Genomic DNA, 17,583 nt, shown 5'->3' with positions numbered 1-17,583 from the left:
TATTTATTATTTATCATATACCCCTTCATTAAAAAACAAAGAAACGTTGTCTCGTTATTTAATTATTATTTTTAACATTCTAAATATATATCGGTGGCATAAAAAACAAAACCCTCCATAGAATGATAGAATTCTTACAGAAGCAGTCATATTACGTGTCAAATTTAGTTCTTCTTTGATTGCCACACATCACTTCCAAACCTTTATAAAAACCAAAAAAATAATATTCCCTCTATTTTAAAAAAAATAAAAATTGAATCATATAATACGTAGCTTCAAATAAGATACGTGAAAAATTAAATTTTATCAAAACAATATTTTTGTTAAACTTATATTTTTTTTTAAAACAAACAAATTAAAATAGAAATAATAATAATGCAAATTTGTTTCCAAAATTTTGAGATAATCGAGAAAAAATAAGACGGATTAAGTGTTTTTTGAGATGCAAATTTGTTTCCAATATTCAGTATTCATATTAAAATCTAATTATTCTAAATTTACGTTGCGTAGCCAGACCCATTCAAAAAGAGCAAAAAAAAATTCATACATAAGATTCGAACACATCCATGGTGGTAAGTGCTTTCTTTATTACTACTGTAGTTGTTATGTCTTTTATTTTTTGCTTTATACGTTTTCTGACACCACTAAAAAAAAGAACAAAAAAATGTTGAGAATTTTAATTTTTAAAAATAAAAATTTCAAGTCTAAAAACATTATGACTTTGCCTGAATTTAGATGATTTATTTTTTTTAGAAAAAAACATCAAGTGTAACCTTGAACTTGGGCTGAAGTATTCGCCGATGATTTTATATTCAAGGCTCAAATTGAAATTTCGAATTTTTTAGTTATATATATTAGCTATGCGTAAATTGAGTTTTTGAAGTGAATCTTTGTAATTTTTGATTTTATATTTTAGTCATTTGAACTTTAGAAAATTATACACATTCGTTTAAATCAAAATAGCACTAGTTATTGAGGACTCGTTAAATGTATTTTTATACTGGAAGTGATGGGTTTTGAGGAATAATGTCTTATGAGTAGTTATAATTTGAATCTTTGTTTTCTTCTTTTTAATAAAAAAAACTCTTTTATATTTTATTAACAAATCTCTTGTGCAGAAAAAGTTATAAATTTTAAAAATGTTTCATAAGTATCTAATAATTGAATTATGAATATGATAAATTGGGCCTTTTTCTATTCACAAGCATATGTATGTGAACGGGCTGTTGTTTCTCCAAATTGGGCCATAACCAACGTAAAAGCCTGCAAAATAAGTATTGGGCCCGTGGTTAAGATTGATATGCCACTAGGCCCACTACCTTGAGTCATTTTAATAAAATAAAATTAAAATTTTAAAAGACAATATTCATAATAATGCCTTTTTTTATGACTGATTTTTTAACAAGTTTTCCAACGTTAAAATCAATTATATAATAATTAAAAAACGATCATGATTCATGGATCAAATAAAAAGAGAAGTAATATTTGTTATGAGGTCTTAAATTCAATTTCCAGTACTGATAAAATTATCTGTTATTTATTGTTTGTACAAAATAATAAATATCTCGTAAAATTAATTAAACCGTCTACGAAATGACAACACCACAAGGATATTGCATTTTCGGTTAGGAGTCGGGTCAATAAACAAACCCGCTCAACTAATTATCATATCCCCATATTCTCAAATCTCAATTCATTTCACGCTTTGTATCAAAAGTCATTTTTTTTCCTGTTAATCCGCCATGAGCGAACCTCGAAAGAACCAGGTTCTTCTATATATGCATAATCATCATTGTTGTTGTTAATTGTTATCCTTTTCGGCGAATTTGATCAAATTGATCGTTTTTTTTTGTTTGCATGATTTTGATTTCGAGTAATTTGTTGAATTTTTGTTTATCCGTTTGGATCAGGTTTCATTGCGAGGCTCAAGTGCGAAGGAGATTTCGAGGGATGTGCTTTTGGAAAAAGTTTCACAAGAGAGAGCGTTGAGGAATTTTACTCGGCGAGCTACTGCTGCCGCGCGGTTAATTCAGGTCAGTGAATCAGGATTTATTAGCTTAAAAATAGACGTGAGCCAATGTTTGATTTGATCGTGAAGTATGACTTTATTTTGGCTTGTAAAGTGCTCACGACATGTTTTGAAAAGTTGGAGATGATCATATAATTATAAGCTGAAGTTAGTGGCTTTTTAATTGTCTCAATAGTTAAAATTACTGTGTCAGAAGCAACTTAAAACCTCGAATAAGTTGGAGATGATCATATAATTATAAGCTAAACTTGGTGGATTTTCATTGTAACAATAGTTAAATTACTGTGTCAAAAGTACCTTAAAACCTCAAATAAGTTGGAGATGATCATATAATTATAAGCTGAACTTAATGGCTTTTCATTGTCACAATAGTAAAATTACTATGTCAAAAGCACCTTAAAACCTCAAATGACAGGCTGTGGATGACCTTAGATTAACTAGGAATATTGTTTATGCTTGTGATGTTAGAGCACCAAAGGGTGCAAAGGATGTAGTGCAGTCATGACTTTTGTTAAGTAATGGCTCCTAATTGTATTTAGTTTGGTGACGTTGATGGTAGGAAGCATTTGGATAGGGAGTTATTAGCAGTGAGACTAAGCTAATTGTGGTAAGTAGCTTGCTTTGTAATTTTGATTCGGGTGATTAATGAAAAAAATAAGTTACCTAAAAATGAAAAGACCTCAAATAAGTTGGAGGTGAGGCTTATGAGTTGAGATCTTTTAAGGCAAGGGCACACAGTTATGGTCTTGTTACTTTATGTTTCAGAGTCAATTGATCCTAGTCCTAACTAGAAATATCTTAAGAGACCATGTTCTGTTTGTGCTTTACTCTCTTTGAATTAAATGACAAGCGAAGGAGTTATTATACCCTGATATTGAAGTAATGAAGTGTATATTTGTGCTTATAATTTTTGTGAAGTCACCTATGAAAGAAAAGAAAAGGCAAAAGGGAAAGGTTGATTTTGATGAGGTGTATAGTTTTTCCTTAGTGGTTAATGTACCTCAGTATAGATAACAATCAAATGCAGATAATGGGGGGTTGAAAACTTGGGGAATCCAAGTCAATTATCGGGAGAAAGAGAAAGGCTATTTTACTTTATTTGTTGACTATCTTTTTGGTTTTAGAATTTGATATGTATTTAGCTATTTGGATGAACTTCAGAAGTAAAATTGAAGCTTGAATAATATGTCATCACAATGGACTAGAAAGAACAAATAGATACTCGGAATCTGTAATCTCTTTCTTATTGCAAACATGATAAATCTTTTTGTGGTTCTGTGGTTTGAAGGTTTATCATTCCTTGATATGCATACACATTGCAAATTTTTTATTTGTTGAGTTCACTTTTGTATAATACAGCAGAACTAGTGTTGTGCTTTCTTTCATTATGATCCTTTTGTTGCTTGAAGTTTTTATATAAACCAGTAACATTCTTAAAGCCTTGTAAGAAAACAATGTTTTGATCTCATCTTCAAGTGTGATGCCAACTATGAACGCGGCTTCTTAAAATATGTGCAGAGAGCTTGGCATCGTTATCGTGTTAAAAAACGTATTGCCCTGGAGTTTCAGCAGCAGTGGGAATCATTGATAAATAGTCATCTTTCTCCTCTAAAGAAATCGTCTATATCCAGCCAAGTTCTGAGGCCTTTTCTTTTCTTTACTACATTCTTGTTGGCGCGATATCCAAGAATTCAACCCAGAGAAAAAGATTGCATCAGGAGTTGTTTTGGAGTTATCCTGGAGAGCATAAACTCAACAAGTATGCTATTCTTATATATTTCAAGTCCTTAAGTTTCTATTCAAATTTTCTAGTCATAATTGTCTTACTATAACAATTGTGTTTTGTGAGTCTTGGCAAGAAAAGTATCCCATGTCTCGATGTCTCCTTCTACATTTTATGAGTTCATATGAAATATGGTTATAGAATAACTCTTCTTTGTCAGAATGATGTCCATATTTCTAAGCTTCACCTGACAAGTGCTTTAATCCAGTCCTTTAGAAATTTCGAAAAAGTTATATTCATTGAATTGGTGGATATTCTGCTCCCAGCTGCATTGGGTTATTAGTGAAATAGAAAAAACAGAAAGAAAGAAGAATCATTGTCTTCTAGAAGCATATAATAACAAAGAACCCTATCAAAGATAAAACATTAAATAATAAAGACTGTATCTGAAATACTTTGCAATGATGTTGAGCGTCTCTTTCTGGATTACGATTCATCAAGATGCTAAATTGTGTGCCATACACACTCTCAACAATTCGATGGCTGGTTATGGAATAATGATTGTTTACCTTTTACTCACTTACATACTATAAAAAGATGAAAAAAAACAATTCGTTTCCCTATTTTGTTGAACCATAAAAGCACAAATACAAGCTATAAATCCTTATTTTTAAAAATCCTACCCCTTGCATGATCTGGCATTTATCCATTGCTATTTGTCAGTTAAGTTGATTATGTTATAGCGTACGTTGACTTTATCTGTCTACTTCTTTCTTTTTTAGATCCCAATGAAAACTTTTGCTCAATGGCTACTGGAACCGTGGAAGAGAGGAAAGTTTGGAATTATCAAGCAAAGAAGTTGATTACCATTTGCTTGTATATTTTAACAGAATATGATAATTCTTGTCACAAGAGTAACAATGTTCTACTTGCATCATTAGCAATGCGCTTGGCAGTAATTCTGACTGATGTGAAAGGTTGGAAATGCATCAGCAATACCAATATACAGGGTGCATTAATGGCTGTTAGGGATTTAGTTCAGTTCATGGGAAGTATTAAAAGTGGACTATACAATTCTGTAAGGAGGTACATTTGTAAACTTGAGGCTCCTAGTTCCGTTCAGGTGACTTTGTCTTCTCAGACAGATGAACAGTTACTGATAACTGCAAGTGCAATTACTTTAGCACTACGGCCATTTCATGTCGTGAATCTAGTTGCGGATAATAAAAATGACTTGCTAGAAGTTCAGAGTGCTGCGGAGCAATACTGTATTTATCTACTCACAATACCCTGGTTTGCTCAACGGTTACCAGTGGTGTTGATTCCTCCTTTGAAACACAAATCTGTGTTAACACCTTGCTTGAGGATACTATTGGTAAGTTTGTCAAAGTAAAGGGAATTGTTGCAACTAACTATACGAGTGTATATGCCCGTACCTACATAATTTTAAGGCAGTGTGTCTATGGGACGATATTATTGTCAGTTTGGGCTAGAAAATCTACCAGACAACCACAAGAATAAGTTGATTAGATCCACTTCATTGTAAACATATGGAAATACTTCTCTCCTGAACAAACTTTGAACAAACATATATATACACACACACACACATATATATATATATATAAAAACTTTTTTTTTTAAAAATTAACTGATAATTTATTTTTGAATTTCGGTATAGTACTTGGCTCTATTTGCAACTTATTCGCCTAAATTATGAGGCACTTGTATTACAGCCTTGAACTTCCTTCTTTTTTTTCACACTCTAACCATGTGGACTTTTTAAACATGTGGCATTTTACGAATAAATTGTTTGTTTAACTAAAGCAGTTTATGGAATCCATTTTCCCCCATCACATCTGTGAAAAGCTTGGATCTGGTCCTATTTCATTTGGATCAGATCCAACATTCTAAACAAAGAAAATAAATAAATGAGAGAAGTAAACAAGAAAAAAGATACAGAGTTGGAACAAATAGTTGTTACCAATGACATTTAGTCGTTTGGAAAACAAAAAGTCAATATAGTTTCTTTTTATTATATTTCTTTCTTTTCTCTTGTGCACCATACAAGAGTTGAAACTACTCTATGCCACTTGGCACTTCAAGGTGTTAATAGATAGGTAAAAAGGAAGTTCAGGGGGGTAATATAATCACTTCATAGTTTAGGTGTGTAAGTTGCAAATGGAGCCAAATTTAGAGAAGCGTTTGTGTATTATTCCTTGAATTTATGATGACTCACATTATCTAAATTGCTGAGGCAGCCTGCAATAGCACTTACCAATTTCATTTTGGTGATCATCTCTGTATCTACAGTTTGTTTGTGCAAATTACTATACTGATACCTTTCCAGAGTTCAAATTAGCATCCATATTTTGCATTATTTCTGATGCAGTTATGGATATTAGAATGCGAAGGGACTGATCAAACTGTGACAGGTGATGGCAGATGTCAAAGGAGCAAATTCTAAAGGATATGTCAGATATGGATCAGATGACAAGTTCTTCTCACAACAGGGTGATGCCACCAGTTGGTTGGGCTCTTGGAAATTTTATATACCTTGCTGCAGGCAGTGAAAGCAATAACTTAGATTCTGGAAAGTTAGTGTCTGGTTTAGACCGTCAATCCTATGTCCGTGTAGTGATTATGTTGACGGAGAAATTATTGTCTCAGATTGAAAGGGCTGGATGGGTGAGAAAGGAGAACCAAGAAGTTCAAGGTGATGGAAATTCTGTTGAAGTCGAGACAACTTTTGGATCCTTAAAGATGTCGTATATGAGCCTCTTTAAGCCTGTTTGGCTGCAGAAGCATCTGATGGAACTTTTAGTGTTGGAGAAAGATGGTCTCATTCAGAAAGCTGAAAGTTTACCCTTATGCAGAGCAGAATCTTCGGGGAGCTGTGAATTGCTCGATGTTGCTTACTACTATTCATGGATGCTCAGAATATTTTCTATTTTGAATCCGGTGCTAGGGGCAATGCCAGTCCTCAACATGCTGTCTTTTACTCCCGGGTTTCTTTCCAACCTGTGGGGAACCCTCAATGAATCACTTTTTCAAGGAAAGAATCTTGTCAGTAAGGGCAAATATTTGGATGAAAGTACAATTTCTGAAAACAAGATTCTTGAAGCTTCTGAGAGAAAGCAAAAACATTCTTCTAAAGATATAGGCAGCAAATGGGCTAGCGTATTTCAAAAGATAACTGGGAAATCACAAACTGAGTTCAAAAGTGTGGATCCAGTTGATGGAAAATCAAAAGCAGTGCACATTGACAAGCATTATTCTGATATGTGGGACATTGAATTGCTAAGGCAGGGTCCTGATGGCCTATCAAAAGATTTGTCTTGTCTACTTCATCTGTTTTGCGCTAGTTATTCACACCTGTTGTTAGTTCTTGATGACCTAGAGTTTTATGAGAAACAGGTCAGATTTCTTTTTAATTTAAATATTTCAATCTACATTTGATTTTCCAATGTCATTAGAATGATATTAATATGTCCTAAAAGTAAGTTTCAAAAATGTTCTAAAAGTAAGAGTTACGTGAATGTAGGTCCCCTTTACATTGGAGCAGCAGCAGAAAATTGTGTCGGTGCTGAATACATTGGTTTATAATACAATGTCTCACAGTACTGGTCCTAAAACTAGACCTCTGACAGATTCTGCTATCAAATGTCTTCATTTATTGTATGAAAGGGATTGCAGGCACCAATTTTGCCCTCCCACTTTGTGGCTTTCACCAGGTAGAAATAATCGGCCACCCATTGCTGTAGCTGCTAGGACTCATGAAGTTTTGTCAGCTACTTCAAACGGTGATGATGCCTCAACCACTTTGAGCATGGGCTCTATCATTACTGTTATCCCACACATCTTCCCATTTGAAGAAAGGTAGTTTCGACATGAAAAACTCATCATAAACTGTCATCATTCATTTACCTTCAAGTTTATTCTGACAGTTTTTAATGTCTAGAGTTTGTCCAAATGCTCCTTTCCTGTGCTTGACATTGACAGCGCACGGGTTTTGTCTGCGACGCTCTGTGCTTTTCATCTTTTGTTGTTTGGGTGAATTAGTTAAGATTCTTATCTGTTTGTTCATATTTTTGTTTTAGTCTTGCTCGTCCAAGTTAAGATATATGGTACTCCAGCCGTCCCAATTTATGTTACTAGGCACGTAATTTTTAAACATTTGAACGTCATCATCATGCGATTAAGGTATCTTCTTGAAGCCCCTGCTGGGGTGAGGAAGTCAATGACACCAACACCACCAAATTGATTTGGGACAGTAGTATTTTTTAATGCCGACTGCTATTGCCTTTAGCACCCTGGAGTGTAAAATTTCTAATCATGAATTGAGGTAGTTTACTCTTCATTTTTTTTTGTTGGGGTTTTGGTTCGACCCTTTGTCTACAGTAAAAATACATTAACCTCCTTTTTGTGTTGCCAATAAGAAGCTTTATGGACTTATGCTCCGTCCTTTTAATATTTGACTAGCATAAATACATGTTCAACATGGTTGTGTGAATTTTCCGTGTATTTCCTTAATAATTTGGAATTATACTTATATTTTGGTCACCACTGTATATGATGATGTTGCATGTTGTGGCTTAAACCACTGAGGTCAGTCTCGTAGGTCCAATGTAATCATAAAAAGAATAATTTGCTTTTGATTTCTAGACAAAGAGATGTTGCTATGTCGACTTACATGAATTCAAATGTGTAGTTCTTGCATCAGGGGTATAATTTGGAATCACACATGCAACTGTTTGTAGCCTTTTCAAATCAAAGGGTCCCAGTTGTTTTCTTCTGGTCTAGCAATGATCTAAATCATTTCTGGTCCTTGGCAGGGTTGAGATGTTTAGAGAATTCATCAACATGGATAAGGCATCGAGAAAAATGGCTGGTGAAGTTCTTGGACCTGGTGGACGTTCCGTCGAGATAGTAATTCGTCGTGGTCATATTATTGAAGATGGATTTCAGCAACTAAATAACTTAGGATCAAGGTTAAAGTCCGGCATCCACGTCTCTTTCGTGAATGAGTCTGGTCTTCCAGAGGCTGGCCTGGACTATGGTGGGTTATCCAAGGAATTCTTGACAGAAATAGCCAAAGCAGCCTTCTCACCTGAGTGAGTTGCCTTTGCTCATGTATTTATCAAGTTAGCCATCTCTTTTTTTGCTCTCTGAAATGACTTGAGATCTTTGTAATTGGTTCTATTTTGTAAGGTATGGGCTGTTCACACAGACCTTGACTTCAGATAGACATCTAATTCCTAATACAGCTGCAAGATTTTTGGACAATGGAATTCAGATGATCGAGTTTCTGGGGAGAATCGTTGGCAAAGCACTCTATGAAGGAATATTGCTAGATTATTCCTTTTCACATGTTTTTGTCCAAAAGCTGTTGGGCCGCTATAGCTTTCTTGATGAATTGTCTACACTTGATCCTGAGCTATACAGGAATCTTATGTATGTTAAGGTAAATGCTGCTAATCAATTCCAGAAATTTCATTCTTAAGAATTACAGATGACTAAATGACAAGCAAAAATGAATAGCTAATTACTCCTTGTGATGGTCACCTTGATGTGCTTTAAAAGAGCTGTTGAAAGGGTAGGAAACTCTATCTACCCAAAATCAACATTGGTAGAAGAAAACATTTTTCTATTTGCATATAACAGAATGTTCTGAAAACTCTTTAAGCACTTTATCACTTCAAAAAATAACTCTTTAAGCACTTTATCTCTACTATATTTAAGCAAATAGTCCACAAAGAATTTTAGCTTAGGGGTGAGAAGTAAGTTGATTTCAACATTCATTTCCAATTTATTTTGTTCTTAAGTGCCTTTTCAGCGCTTAATAATCTCTTTCTTCCTTCCTGTTAAGTTTTCAAATTAAAGCGCCTTGAGATTTTGGAGGTTCGAGTTTCACCGTCACTGGTCAGGAAATATTTTCATGTGTTAGGGTGAAGAAAAAAGAATTAACCCTGCATGTGATGGAACATGTTGGAAACCTAAAATGATAAAATAAATGTGCCCACTTTTGTAATTGTGTAAATTGTCTCTACTTTCTCTGATGCCATATTGATTTATTGATGAAGAAATAGCATAGAAAAAAGTGATTACCAGAGACTAGTCAAGAAAAAAAGAATTATTACCAGAAAGGTGATAGTAAGCTCCTGAGTTAATGATTTTAGGTCAGAGTGGAGGACTGGGAAACACAAGAAATATATTACTGATTTGAATGTCATATAATAATTGTGGAGATGATTGTTTAAGTGTTTGAAACTGAAGGAACTTAGTGTAATTTGCTACATAAGCTGTCAATCTTTCAATAAGTGAATTCCATGTTTTCGAGAATTGCCTAAAGAAAAGTTGCAAAAAGGTTCTGGCTATCAGAAAATTACAACAGTTGCTTAATATAGTGGCGAAATAATGGGTGGAAAGAGGTGACACTGCAGGGCTCGTAACTGATAAGAGGAGTGGTGTTTCCAGAACACTCGTTGAAGAAGGCATTTGAATTTAAGATGACTGGTGCTGCTGGAACTATATCGGGAAGTAAGAGGGCTGCAGTAGATAGCTGAAGTTACTTAGGTCTCTTATAAGATCATTACCAATCGAAGAAGTCGTCTCTTCTAAGATCGTTATGGCTCCAATAATTTATGAAAAATAAGGATAAAAATATATTAGTGATTTGATTAATATGGAATATAGACACACCTATTTGTACTTATATTAGTGATAATTATCTAACTAGGACAGTAATGTTACCATTCTCAAAAAAAGAAGAAGTTATGACCATTATCAAAAACAAAAGAAGTTATCTAATGTGGACAGTAATAAAGTTTCAATCTTACATAATCAACAACCCCAAGCCTCTATATATCCATATCCAACTTTAATGGAACTATGCAGAAGACTTATATTTGGTTTCGGTCTATGCAGCACTATGATGGTGATGTCAAGGACCTCGCATTGGATTTTACAGTTACTGAGGAGTCATTGGGGAAACACATTGTTATTGAGCTTAAACCTGGTGGCAAGGATATTTCTGTAACAAAAGAAAACATGTTGCAATATGTTCATGCAATGGCAGATTTTAAATTAAATCGGCAGGTATCGATACTTGTGCTCCTACTTTGAGATCCCCATTTTGCTGGTATTGGTGACTTATTGTTTCCAGCTCTCAATGGCAGATACTTCCTTTCTCAAATGCATTTTATAGAGGACTGACGGACCTTATATCCCCTTCCTGGTTAAAGTTGTTTAATGCAAGTGAATTTAATCAGGTAATTCCGTCTGTGCATATTTTAGCAGAATTTTGTGTTTCAGTTTTAGTAGCTCTGTGTACAATTTTCTTTCCCTATTGTTTACCCCTTCCACATATACTGTAGCAGGTTATAGCCTGATTTTTCATGAAAAGCTTGACCTAGGAGGTGGTTAGTAGATCAAAATCTATGTTACATGGACTCTTCATTTGACTTAATTTAATTACATCAAACAGGTCTGATATGGGTATGAGTTTGGATCCTTCAAAACACAAATAAAACCTGCTAAATGAAATCCACCTGTAAGGAATAGTCCTGAAGTTGTATTTGATGCATAACCATGTCTCTGCTAATGTAACATAGATTTTGATTGCATACCCTGTGATTTTATTTGTTTCTTGCAAAATAGAGGCAGATGCCTCTCTATTTCGACTTGTGCTTTATTACAGATGCATATATACTTGCAAGTGCATGTAGTTGCTATGTATGTGGGCAAAGGTGAGTTATGTATGCGCTTACTCTGTCAACCTACCATCAATCCATAGAATGTTACTGTATTCCTCATGGGGTATGAGATTCTACCATCAACTGATCTTTCCTTGTTCTTTCCGTGCTAGTTTTAGACTTCCTTGTCTCTTTGCTTATTCGAATCAACGATTGGCTTGTAAATGCTGAATGTATTGGCAATACCTCTGCAATTTTTGTTTTATCTTATCTGGTTCTCCACATTTCTTTAAAATTAAGGAACTAACATGACATGCAGACAATAGAATGGAAGGCATAAAAAAATTAGATGGAGTGCATATGCTTTTATGTGGTATGAGAATAAGTTGAAAGCCACTTGAATTACAAAGGCTTTTCTTTGCTGGACTGCATGCTTTCATTTCAGCTAATCTAAAGTTTTATCCAGTTGCTTTCAGGGGGAAACCATGATATTGACATTGATGATTTAAGGAAGAATACACGCTATACTGGAGGTTACACCGAAGGAAGTCGGACAGTTAAACTCTTTTGGGAGGTATGCATGAATTATCCCTCTCCTTCTCTTTTTCTTTTTGTGTTAAGAAACTTCAAATGTGATATCCATCATTGTCTACTTGAACCGTCTCAAACAAACATCTCTCGACAGAAGGAACTTGGTCTAAGCAAAGATCTTTTTATTGTTTGGTGTTATCTAGTCATATGTATGTGGTGGCAAGTGTTAGAGTAGGAGAATAAACCATTGAAGACAATTAAGCATTTCTAACTAATTGTTCTTGAGGTTTAGGTATTTGCGAGTTTTGAACCAAAAGAACGGTGTTTGCTGCTTAAGTTTGTGACAAGTTGTTCGCGAGCTCCTTTGCTTGGATTCAAACATCTGCAGCCAACCTTCACCATTCACAAGGTATGCACTTTCTTGTCCCTTTCCCCCAAATCACGAAACCACCTAGCACACATGAAGATGATAAACAGATAAGAAGGCTTTTATTACCAGATTTTGTGCTCTAAAGGTTAATAATGAGCACCGTATTTTTTTTTCTGGATGTTGAGTGAAGTGGTAAATAGGCAGTGTTAATTCAAAATGGTCAACCGACAATGGTGAAAGTATAACAAGGGGGTAAAATTATTGAGAGTTAAGCGTTGAAAGAACCCGGAAATAGGAGTGCAGGGAAAGTTTTTATTGGTTGGTGAACTGATGTGAAACTGGCATCTGATTTTTTGGTAAACCAGTTCCAGTGTTTCACTTTGGATGGAAAATGCAGGATAGACGATATTTATCAGTTTTGCGTCTTTTAAAAAAATTCTGCAAAATCCTCATAAAGAAACAGGAATTTGGGGCAAACAACCAGATTTTATCTTCTCCGTAGATTGGAAATTTGTGTGGAACCGAACAGGACCCATGTCTCCTAATTGAGTTCAACCCTAATGTGTTAGTGCTGGGATACAAACTTTCTCCTGCCACTGGCTGACAGTGACAGTGTTGCAGAGGTGCAAATGTGGCTGAGGTTTGAAGCTTTAAATAGTGCATCGTCATATGTAGATGTCTGGATGAGTTCAGACTCATTCAGTATTTCGGTATCTTATGCCATATAGAGTCTGAAAGGAGGCAGTCTTGATTTTGGTGAAGTATGGATACAATCTGTCATTTCCTTACAGAAATGCAGGGTAAGGCTGCGTTCAATATACCCTTGTGGTCTTGCTCTTCTCCGGACCCTGCACTTAGCAGGAGCTTAGTGCACCAGGCTGTCTTTTTTTTTACAATCTTTTATTTCCATGTTTCTCAGTTGTTTGAGGAAGGTTATGCAGAGAAAACTCTTGTAGATTGTCCCACTCTAATAAGAACAAACTAAAACTAATCAGAAATGCCCTTCCCTAACAAGAAACCAAATTTTATAAAATAATCAAATTATAAAAGGAAACAAATGCTTCACTTGATATGGCCACATTATGTGTCATGCTGTTTTCTTTAAACTAACAATCGGCAAGAATATTCCTTTTTTCTTAAATTAACATCCTAAACAACTTAATTAACACATTTTCAGTAACTTTCTGGCATTTATCGGCATGATGTACTTGTTCTTGTATGTGAGTTTTCTAAAGTGGCTCCTCGTACATACTTTTATTGATTACATGCTGTTTTTGCTTCTCGTCTTCCCAGTAATCACTCAACACCAGCATTGTTAAAAATCTTACTCTTCTGGCTACCTGATGTTTGTTGCACTTCTTTATGTTCTAAAGGCCTGTTTTTTATCTTGTTGTTTTTCATTTTTAGGGTGAAGAGGGAGGGGGGGATGGCCATGAAAACAAATAAAATACCAAAAAGTTTTGAAAGAAAGGGAAAGGAAAACTAGAGAAAATGTACATACCAAAATTTAAACGGAATGCCTTGATAACCAGTGGCTAATAGTAATGAAATTTCGTAAATATAGGTTTCTTGTGATTTGCCACTATTGGCGACATTCGGGGGACAGGATGTTGATCGGCTCCCTTCAGCGTCTACATGCTACAACACCCTCAAGGTACAGTTAAATTAAACTACGTTAAGTTTGAGGCATTGAATGGACCTAATCCAACTCATATTTTGTCAAACTGAAAATCAAGGTAGCTTTCAACAACAAGATCTCTTTTAACTCGAACATATTCCAATAATCTGTATTTTTCCTTCTGCCTTTGACAGCTTCCAACATACAAACGCCAGAATACCTTGAGAGCAAAGCTTCTATATGCTATCAATTCCAATGCTGGTTTCGAACTTTCATAACTATTGCGCAGGTAAAGTGGTTTTCTCTTTGTTTGTGAACACCAGAGCTAGCAAAAGATCAACTCCCTCTCCTTCCCCGCCGCCAAAAGAAAGAAGATACCAGAAGATTGATTTTTAATTTTTTTTTATGACAAATGGAAATACTTATAGCTTACTTTAGTTTAAACAGGTCTTCCTTTTTTAAAAATAAATAAATAAATTATGGGTAGGAAATCAAGTAGAATATTTAGTGTTGAATAGAGCTCATCTCATGGGATGACTCAAAAGACTTACAGAATACTGTTCTTTCAGTTGACTTTCATTTGACAGTACATCAAATACCGAAAAACATATTCCCAAGCTGGGAAAGCTGTCAGACATTTTGTACTTGCTGTAACTGCTATCATATGAAATATACTTAAGCCCTTGTATGAACTAAGACTGACTAAAGCCTCTTTCAAGTTCGAAAGTAATAAACATTATCATACAAAGTCGACCGTTCTGCAGCATTGAGGCTTTAAGATATGAGGTCAAAACCCTGTTCCAACAGACTTTGAGCTAACTTCTCATTTGCCGATTGTGAGGGATGAAATCCATCCCAGAAGACATAGTTTGTAGCATTGGAGCATGTTCCAATGGACCTGGCATTACAAAGGAATGATGTTTCTAGTGTACCAGTCCCGCAGCAAGCCTTTCTTGATTCGAAAAATCCTGGAAAATAGGAATATTATCAGCAAAAATGGATCAAGAAGGGGACATTTCCTAATTCACCTTTTTTATTTTAGTACAGTAACAGGAAACCCATTTTAGAAATTTACATTTCTTCCTATGTCAAGTTTCAAGATATGAGACATTTATTTTAATAAAAATTGACAATAAAATTCTGTACATGTTTGTGCTTTCAATACTTTTGAAGGATAAGCGAGTTTGAGAAAAAAAGGTAGGAAAGGAGAAGGAAGAAAAAGTCTCAGCATGTTACCACTTTCTGCAGGTTTTGTGATCAGATCAAAGAGAGGTTGGTAGATGTCGAAGACTACAAGCTTGATGCCAGGAAGCTTGCTCTTTAACTTTTGAGATGTCCTGTTTAGCTTCTTGTTGAAAGAGACAGCATCTTTGTTCAGTTTTGCAACACACTCGTTGGTTCCTCTGCCGAACAAAGTAATGGCAGCTGGCAAACAACCAGTTGGTGGCAGAGTTGTAACCCCAATCCTCCTTGCTCCCAGATCATAGAGGTTCTGTACATTGATCGCTGCTGATATTAACATACTGATTGGCTTGTGTATAAATGAATACACATAATATTTCTTAGTTTGTGATATATAAATACAGCTTGATCTTATTTCTTAGTTTCAGGTTAAGTCTACCGGGTGGTCAAGTGTATGTCATCCTTGTACATCCTGTAACAATCCTAACTTTCTGTAATTTGATAAGTGCTTATTATGATTCGTGCATGGGCTTGCTTGCTCCCGTTTGTCAAATAAGAGTTGGAACTTAAATTTATTTACCAGGGCCCTTACTATCGTACGTAGTAAATTTTAGTCCAATGATCTTGAGTTAGAACATTATAATAGGTTAGTCCTAATTGCATTTTCATTTGATAATGTTCTTGTTATGCAAAGTAATTCCCTGCAGGTTGCTCGGATTTAAGAATTAGTTTATGGTAACAGTTGAAGAAGTGGTAACAATTAGTACACAGAAGAGGAAGCTGGACCTGAACGAATGTAGAGTAAGACTTCATGAGGATATCTGAGAACTGATCAGGTGAGTAGACTCTGTTGAGTAGTGGATTTATATAGTAGTTTTGCATGAAATCACTGCTTCCTGCACTTATAAGATGTATTCCTCTTGAGAAAATGTTAGTAGCGTTGGTCCTCCCTACCAGATTCACTACTTTCCTTTGCCACAACTTGTAATATTTAAGTTGATGTGTCAACGTCAGAGCACGCTGCAAAAACCATGACATTTCCAAGTTAGTCATCCTCTAAAAATCGACTGATTTCTATTCTCAGACATATTTGAGTACTTACAAACAGTCGAGCAGTCCTTTCATAATAACCAGAAGCAGCAGAGGCAAAGTTGACACCAGTAAGAACTCTTTTCCCTCTAGCTTCTCGGCTCAGGTAAGCCGGTGGGTATGAAGTGAACCCAAGATAGTCAGCTGTGGATAAAAACATGCATGCATGAGAAACAATAGAGGACATTTACTTTTCTTTTGCGGAGACAATTATTGAAATGTTTTAGACATTACCAGTGAAGTCTGTGGCCAGCTTTCCATTGCAGAACCTTCCGGTGGGTTTATGGGTAACAAAATCTCTCCCATAAGGTGGAAAATTTGCCTTGATGAGAGTGCTTAAGTTGTTATTGTTTCCAACATCAACTACAGAGTCCCCAAATATGCACAATGCTGGAACTAAAGGGTCTCCATTAGATACAGAAAATACCATCGCGAGAAGAAAACCGCCTAAGAGAGACATCAAGAAACCCATTTTTCTTTTCTCCTATAGTAAATCTCTTCTTCTTTCTTTATCTTATTGGTATGAGAATTTTGAGGACATTTCAATTTAAGGTTGAAGTGAAATGACTGTTGGATAGAAAGTTGCTCATTTCCAGGTGAGGAGGCATCTTTGGCACCTCCTAAAGGTAATTGTAAAGTAAGATTATTGGGGATAAAGTATATTATTAGGAGTATGGCCATTGGCCAGGTGTTAATATAAAAGCTTTAGCTTACTTTGCAGAACTTGAAGCAAAAATGGCGTGAACCATTCCTCGTGCAACTTCATATTGGTTTATTCCGATCCAACCACAAGTTATACGAGTTACAATGACAACAATAACACACCCAGTGTAACTTCATAAGTGGGGTCTGAAGAGGGTGTTGTGTACGCAACTTACTCTTGTGAAGGTAGAAAGATTGCTTCCAGTAGATCTTCAGCCCTAGCAATGAATATCAAAAATCAAGTATGTAAGGTAAATATAGTAGTAAAGAAGTCATATTGGAAAACAATGGAGAAGAAAACAATAGCAATAACAAATAATATGACAATCGAGTTGAGACCCCAATTCGCACCAATAACAGAGTTGAGAACCCAATTTGCTTGAATAGTACCAAACTTTCAACAACACCTCAGTATAGAATTATTTGCGCAACTGAATTTTATTACACTTAAGTTCAATTTCAATACCGACCGTAGTTTTCGCCACTAAATCTTATTATATCTAAGTTCAACTTCACGTATATGTAAAGGTGGTAAAAGCAACATATGAAATTATAATTCATTCGGTCCGTTCAAATTTTAATTGATAAGTTTATTTCAATCCATTGAAGTTTAGACTCATATCTAGCACTTCATAAGAAATTTTG

The 17,583-nt window shown here is 35.1% G+C and overlaps 2 protein-coding genes and 1 long non-coding RNA gene across 4 annotated transcripts; 2 read left to right on the top strand and 1 right to left on the bottom strand.

Moving 5' to 3' along the window:
- The first annotated feature begins 1,663 nt into the window (after positions 1 to 1,663).
- LOC102582735 (E3 ubiquitin-protein ligase UPL7) lies at positions 1,664 to 15,299 on the top strand. Of its 2 annotated transcripts, XM_006366725.2 has the most exons (15): positions 1,664 to 1,766; positions 1,911 to 2,033; positions 3,548 to 3,788; positions 4,535 to 5,127; positions 6,198 to 7,169; positions 7,297 to 7,631; positions 8,588 to 8,866; positions 8,964 to 9,216; positions 10,680 to 10,850; positions 10,931 to 11,023; positions 11,913 to 12,020; positions 12,270 to 12,386; positions 13,912 to 14,001; positions 14,160 to 14,254; positions 15,214 to 15,299. In XM_006366725.2, exons 1-14 carry the CDS (start codon positions 1,743 to 1,745, stop codon positions 14,241 to 14,243), a joined length of 3,483 nt encoding a protein of 1,160 aa, XP_006366787.1. In that variant the 5' UTR covers positions 1,664 to 1,742; the 3' UTR covers positions 14,244 to 14,254; positions 15,214 to 15,299. The 2 variants fall into 2 exon arrangements, 1 of the variants encoding a protein (XP_006366787.1); XR_368913.2 differs by lacking the exons at positions 13,912 to 14,001; positions 14,160 to 14,254; positions 15,214 to 15,299 and having other exon boundaries at positions 11,923 to 12,020.
- On the bottom strand, positions 14,457 to 16,727 carry LOC102583192 (GDSL esterase/lipase At5g03820-like). The gene is made up of 5 exons (XM_006366726.2): positions 16,471 to 16,727; positions 16,250 to 16,380; positions 15,934 to 16,167; positions 15,202 to 15,457; positions 14,457 to 14,933 (listed from the first exon to the last, which is right to left on the bottom strand). The coding sequence occupies exons 1-5, from the start codon at positions 16,706 to 16,708 to the stop codon at positions 14,740 to 14,742; spliced, it is 1,053 nt and encodes a 350-aa protein (XP_006366788.1). The 5' UTR covers positions 16,709 to 16,727; the 3' UTR covers positions 14,457 to 14,739.
- On the top strand, positions 15,904 to 17,311 carry LOC107058869 (uncharacterized). The gene is made up of 3 exons (XR_001472381.1): positions 15,904 to 15,983; positions 16,789 to 16,862; positions 16,958 to 17,311. It is a non-coding gene; the product is annotated as an uncharacterized lncRNA (long non-coding RNA).
- Positions 17,312 to 17,583: the final 272 nt, after the last annotated feature.

Source organism: Solanum tuberosum, unplaced genomic scaffold (genome assembly GCF_000226075.1).
Source record: "Solanum tuberosum cultivar DM 1-3 516 R44 unplaced genomic scaffold, SolTub_3.0 scf00679, whole genome shotgun sequence".
In the NCBI taxonomy this organism is placed as follows: Eukaryota; Viridiplantae; Streptophyta; class Magnoliopsida; order Solanales; family Solanaceae; genus Solanum; species Solanum tuberosum.
This window is presented reverse-complemented; position numbering and strand designations above follow the sequence as displayed.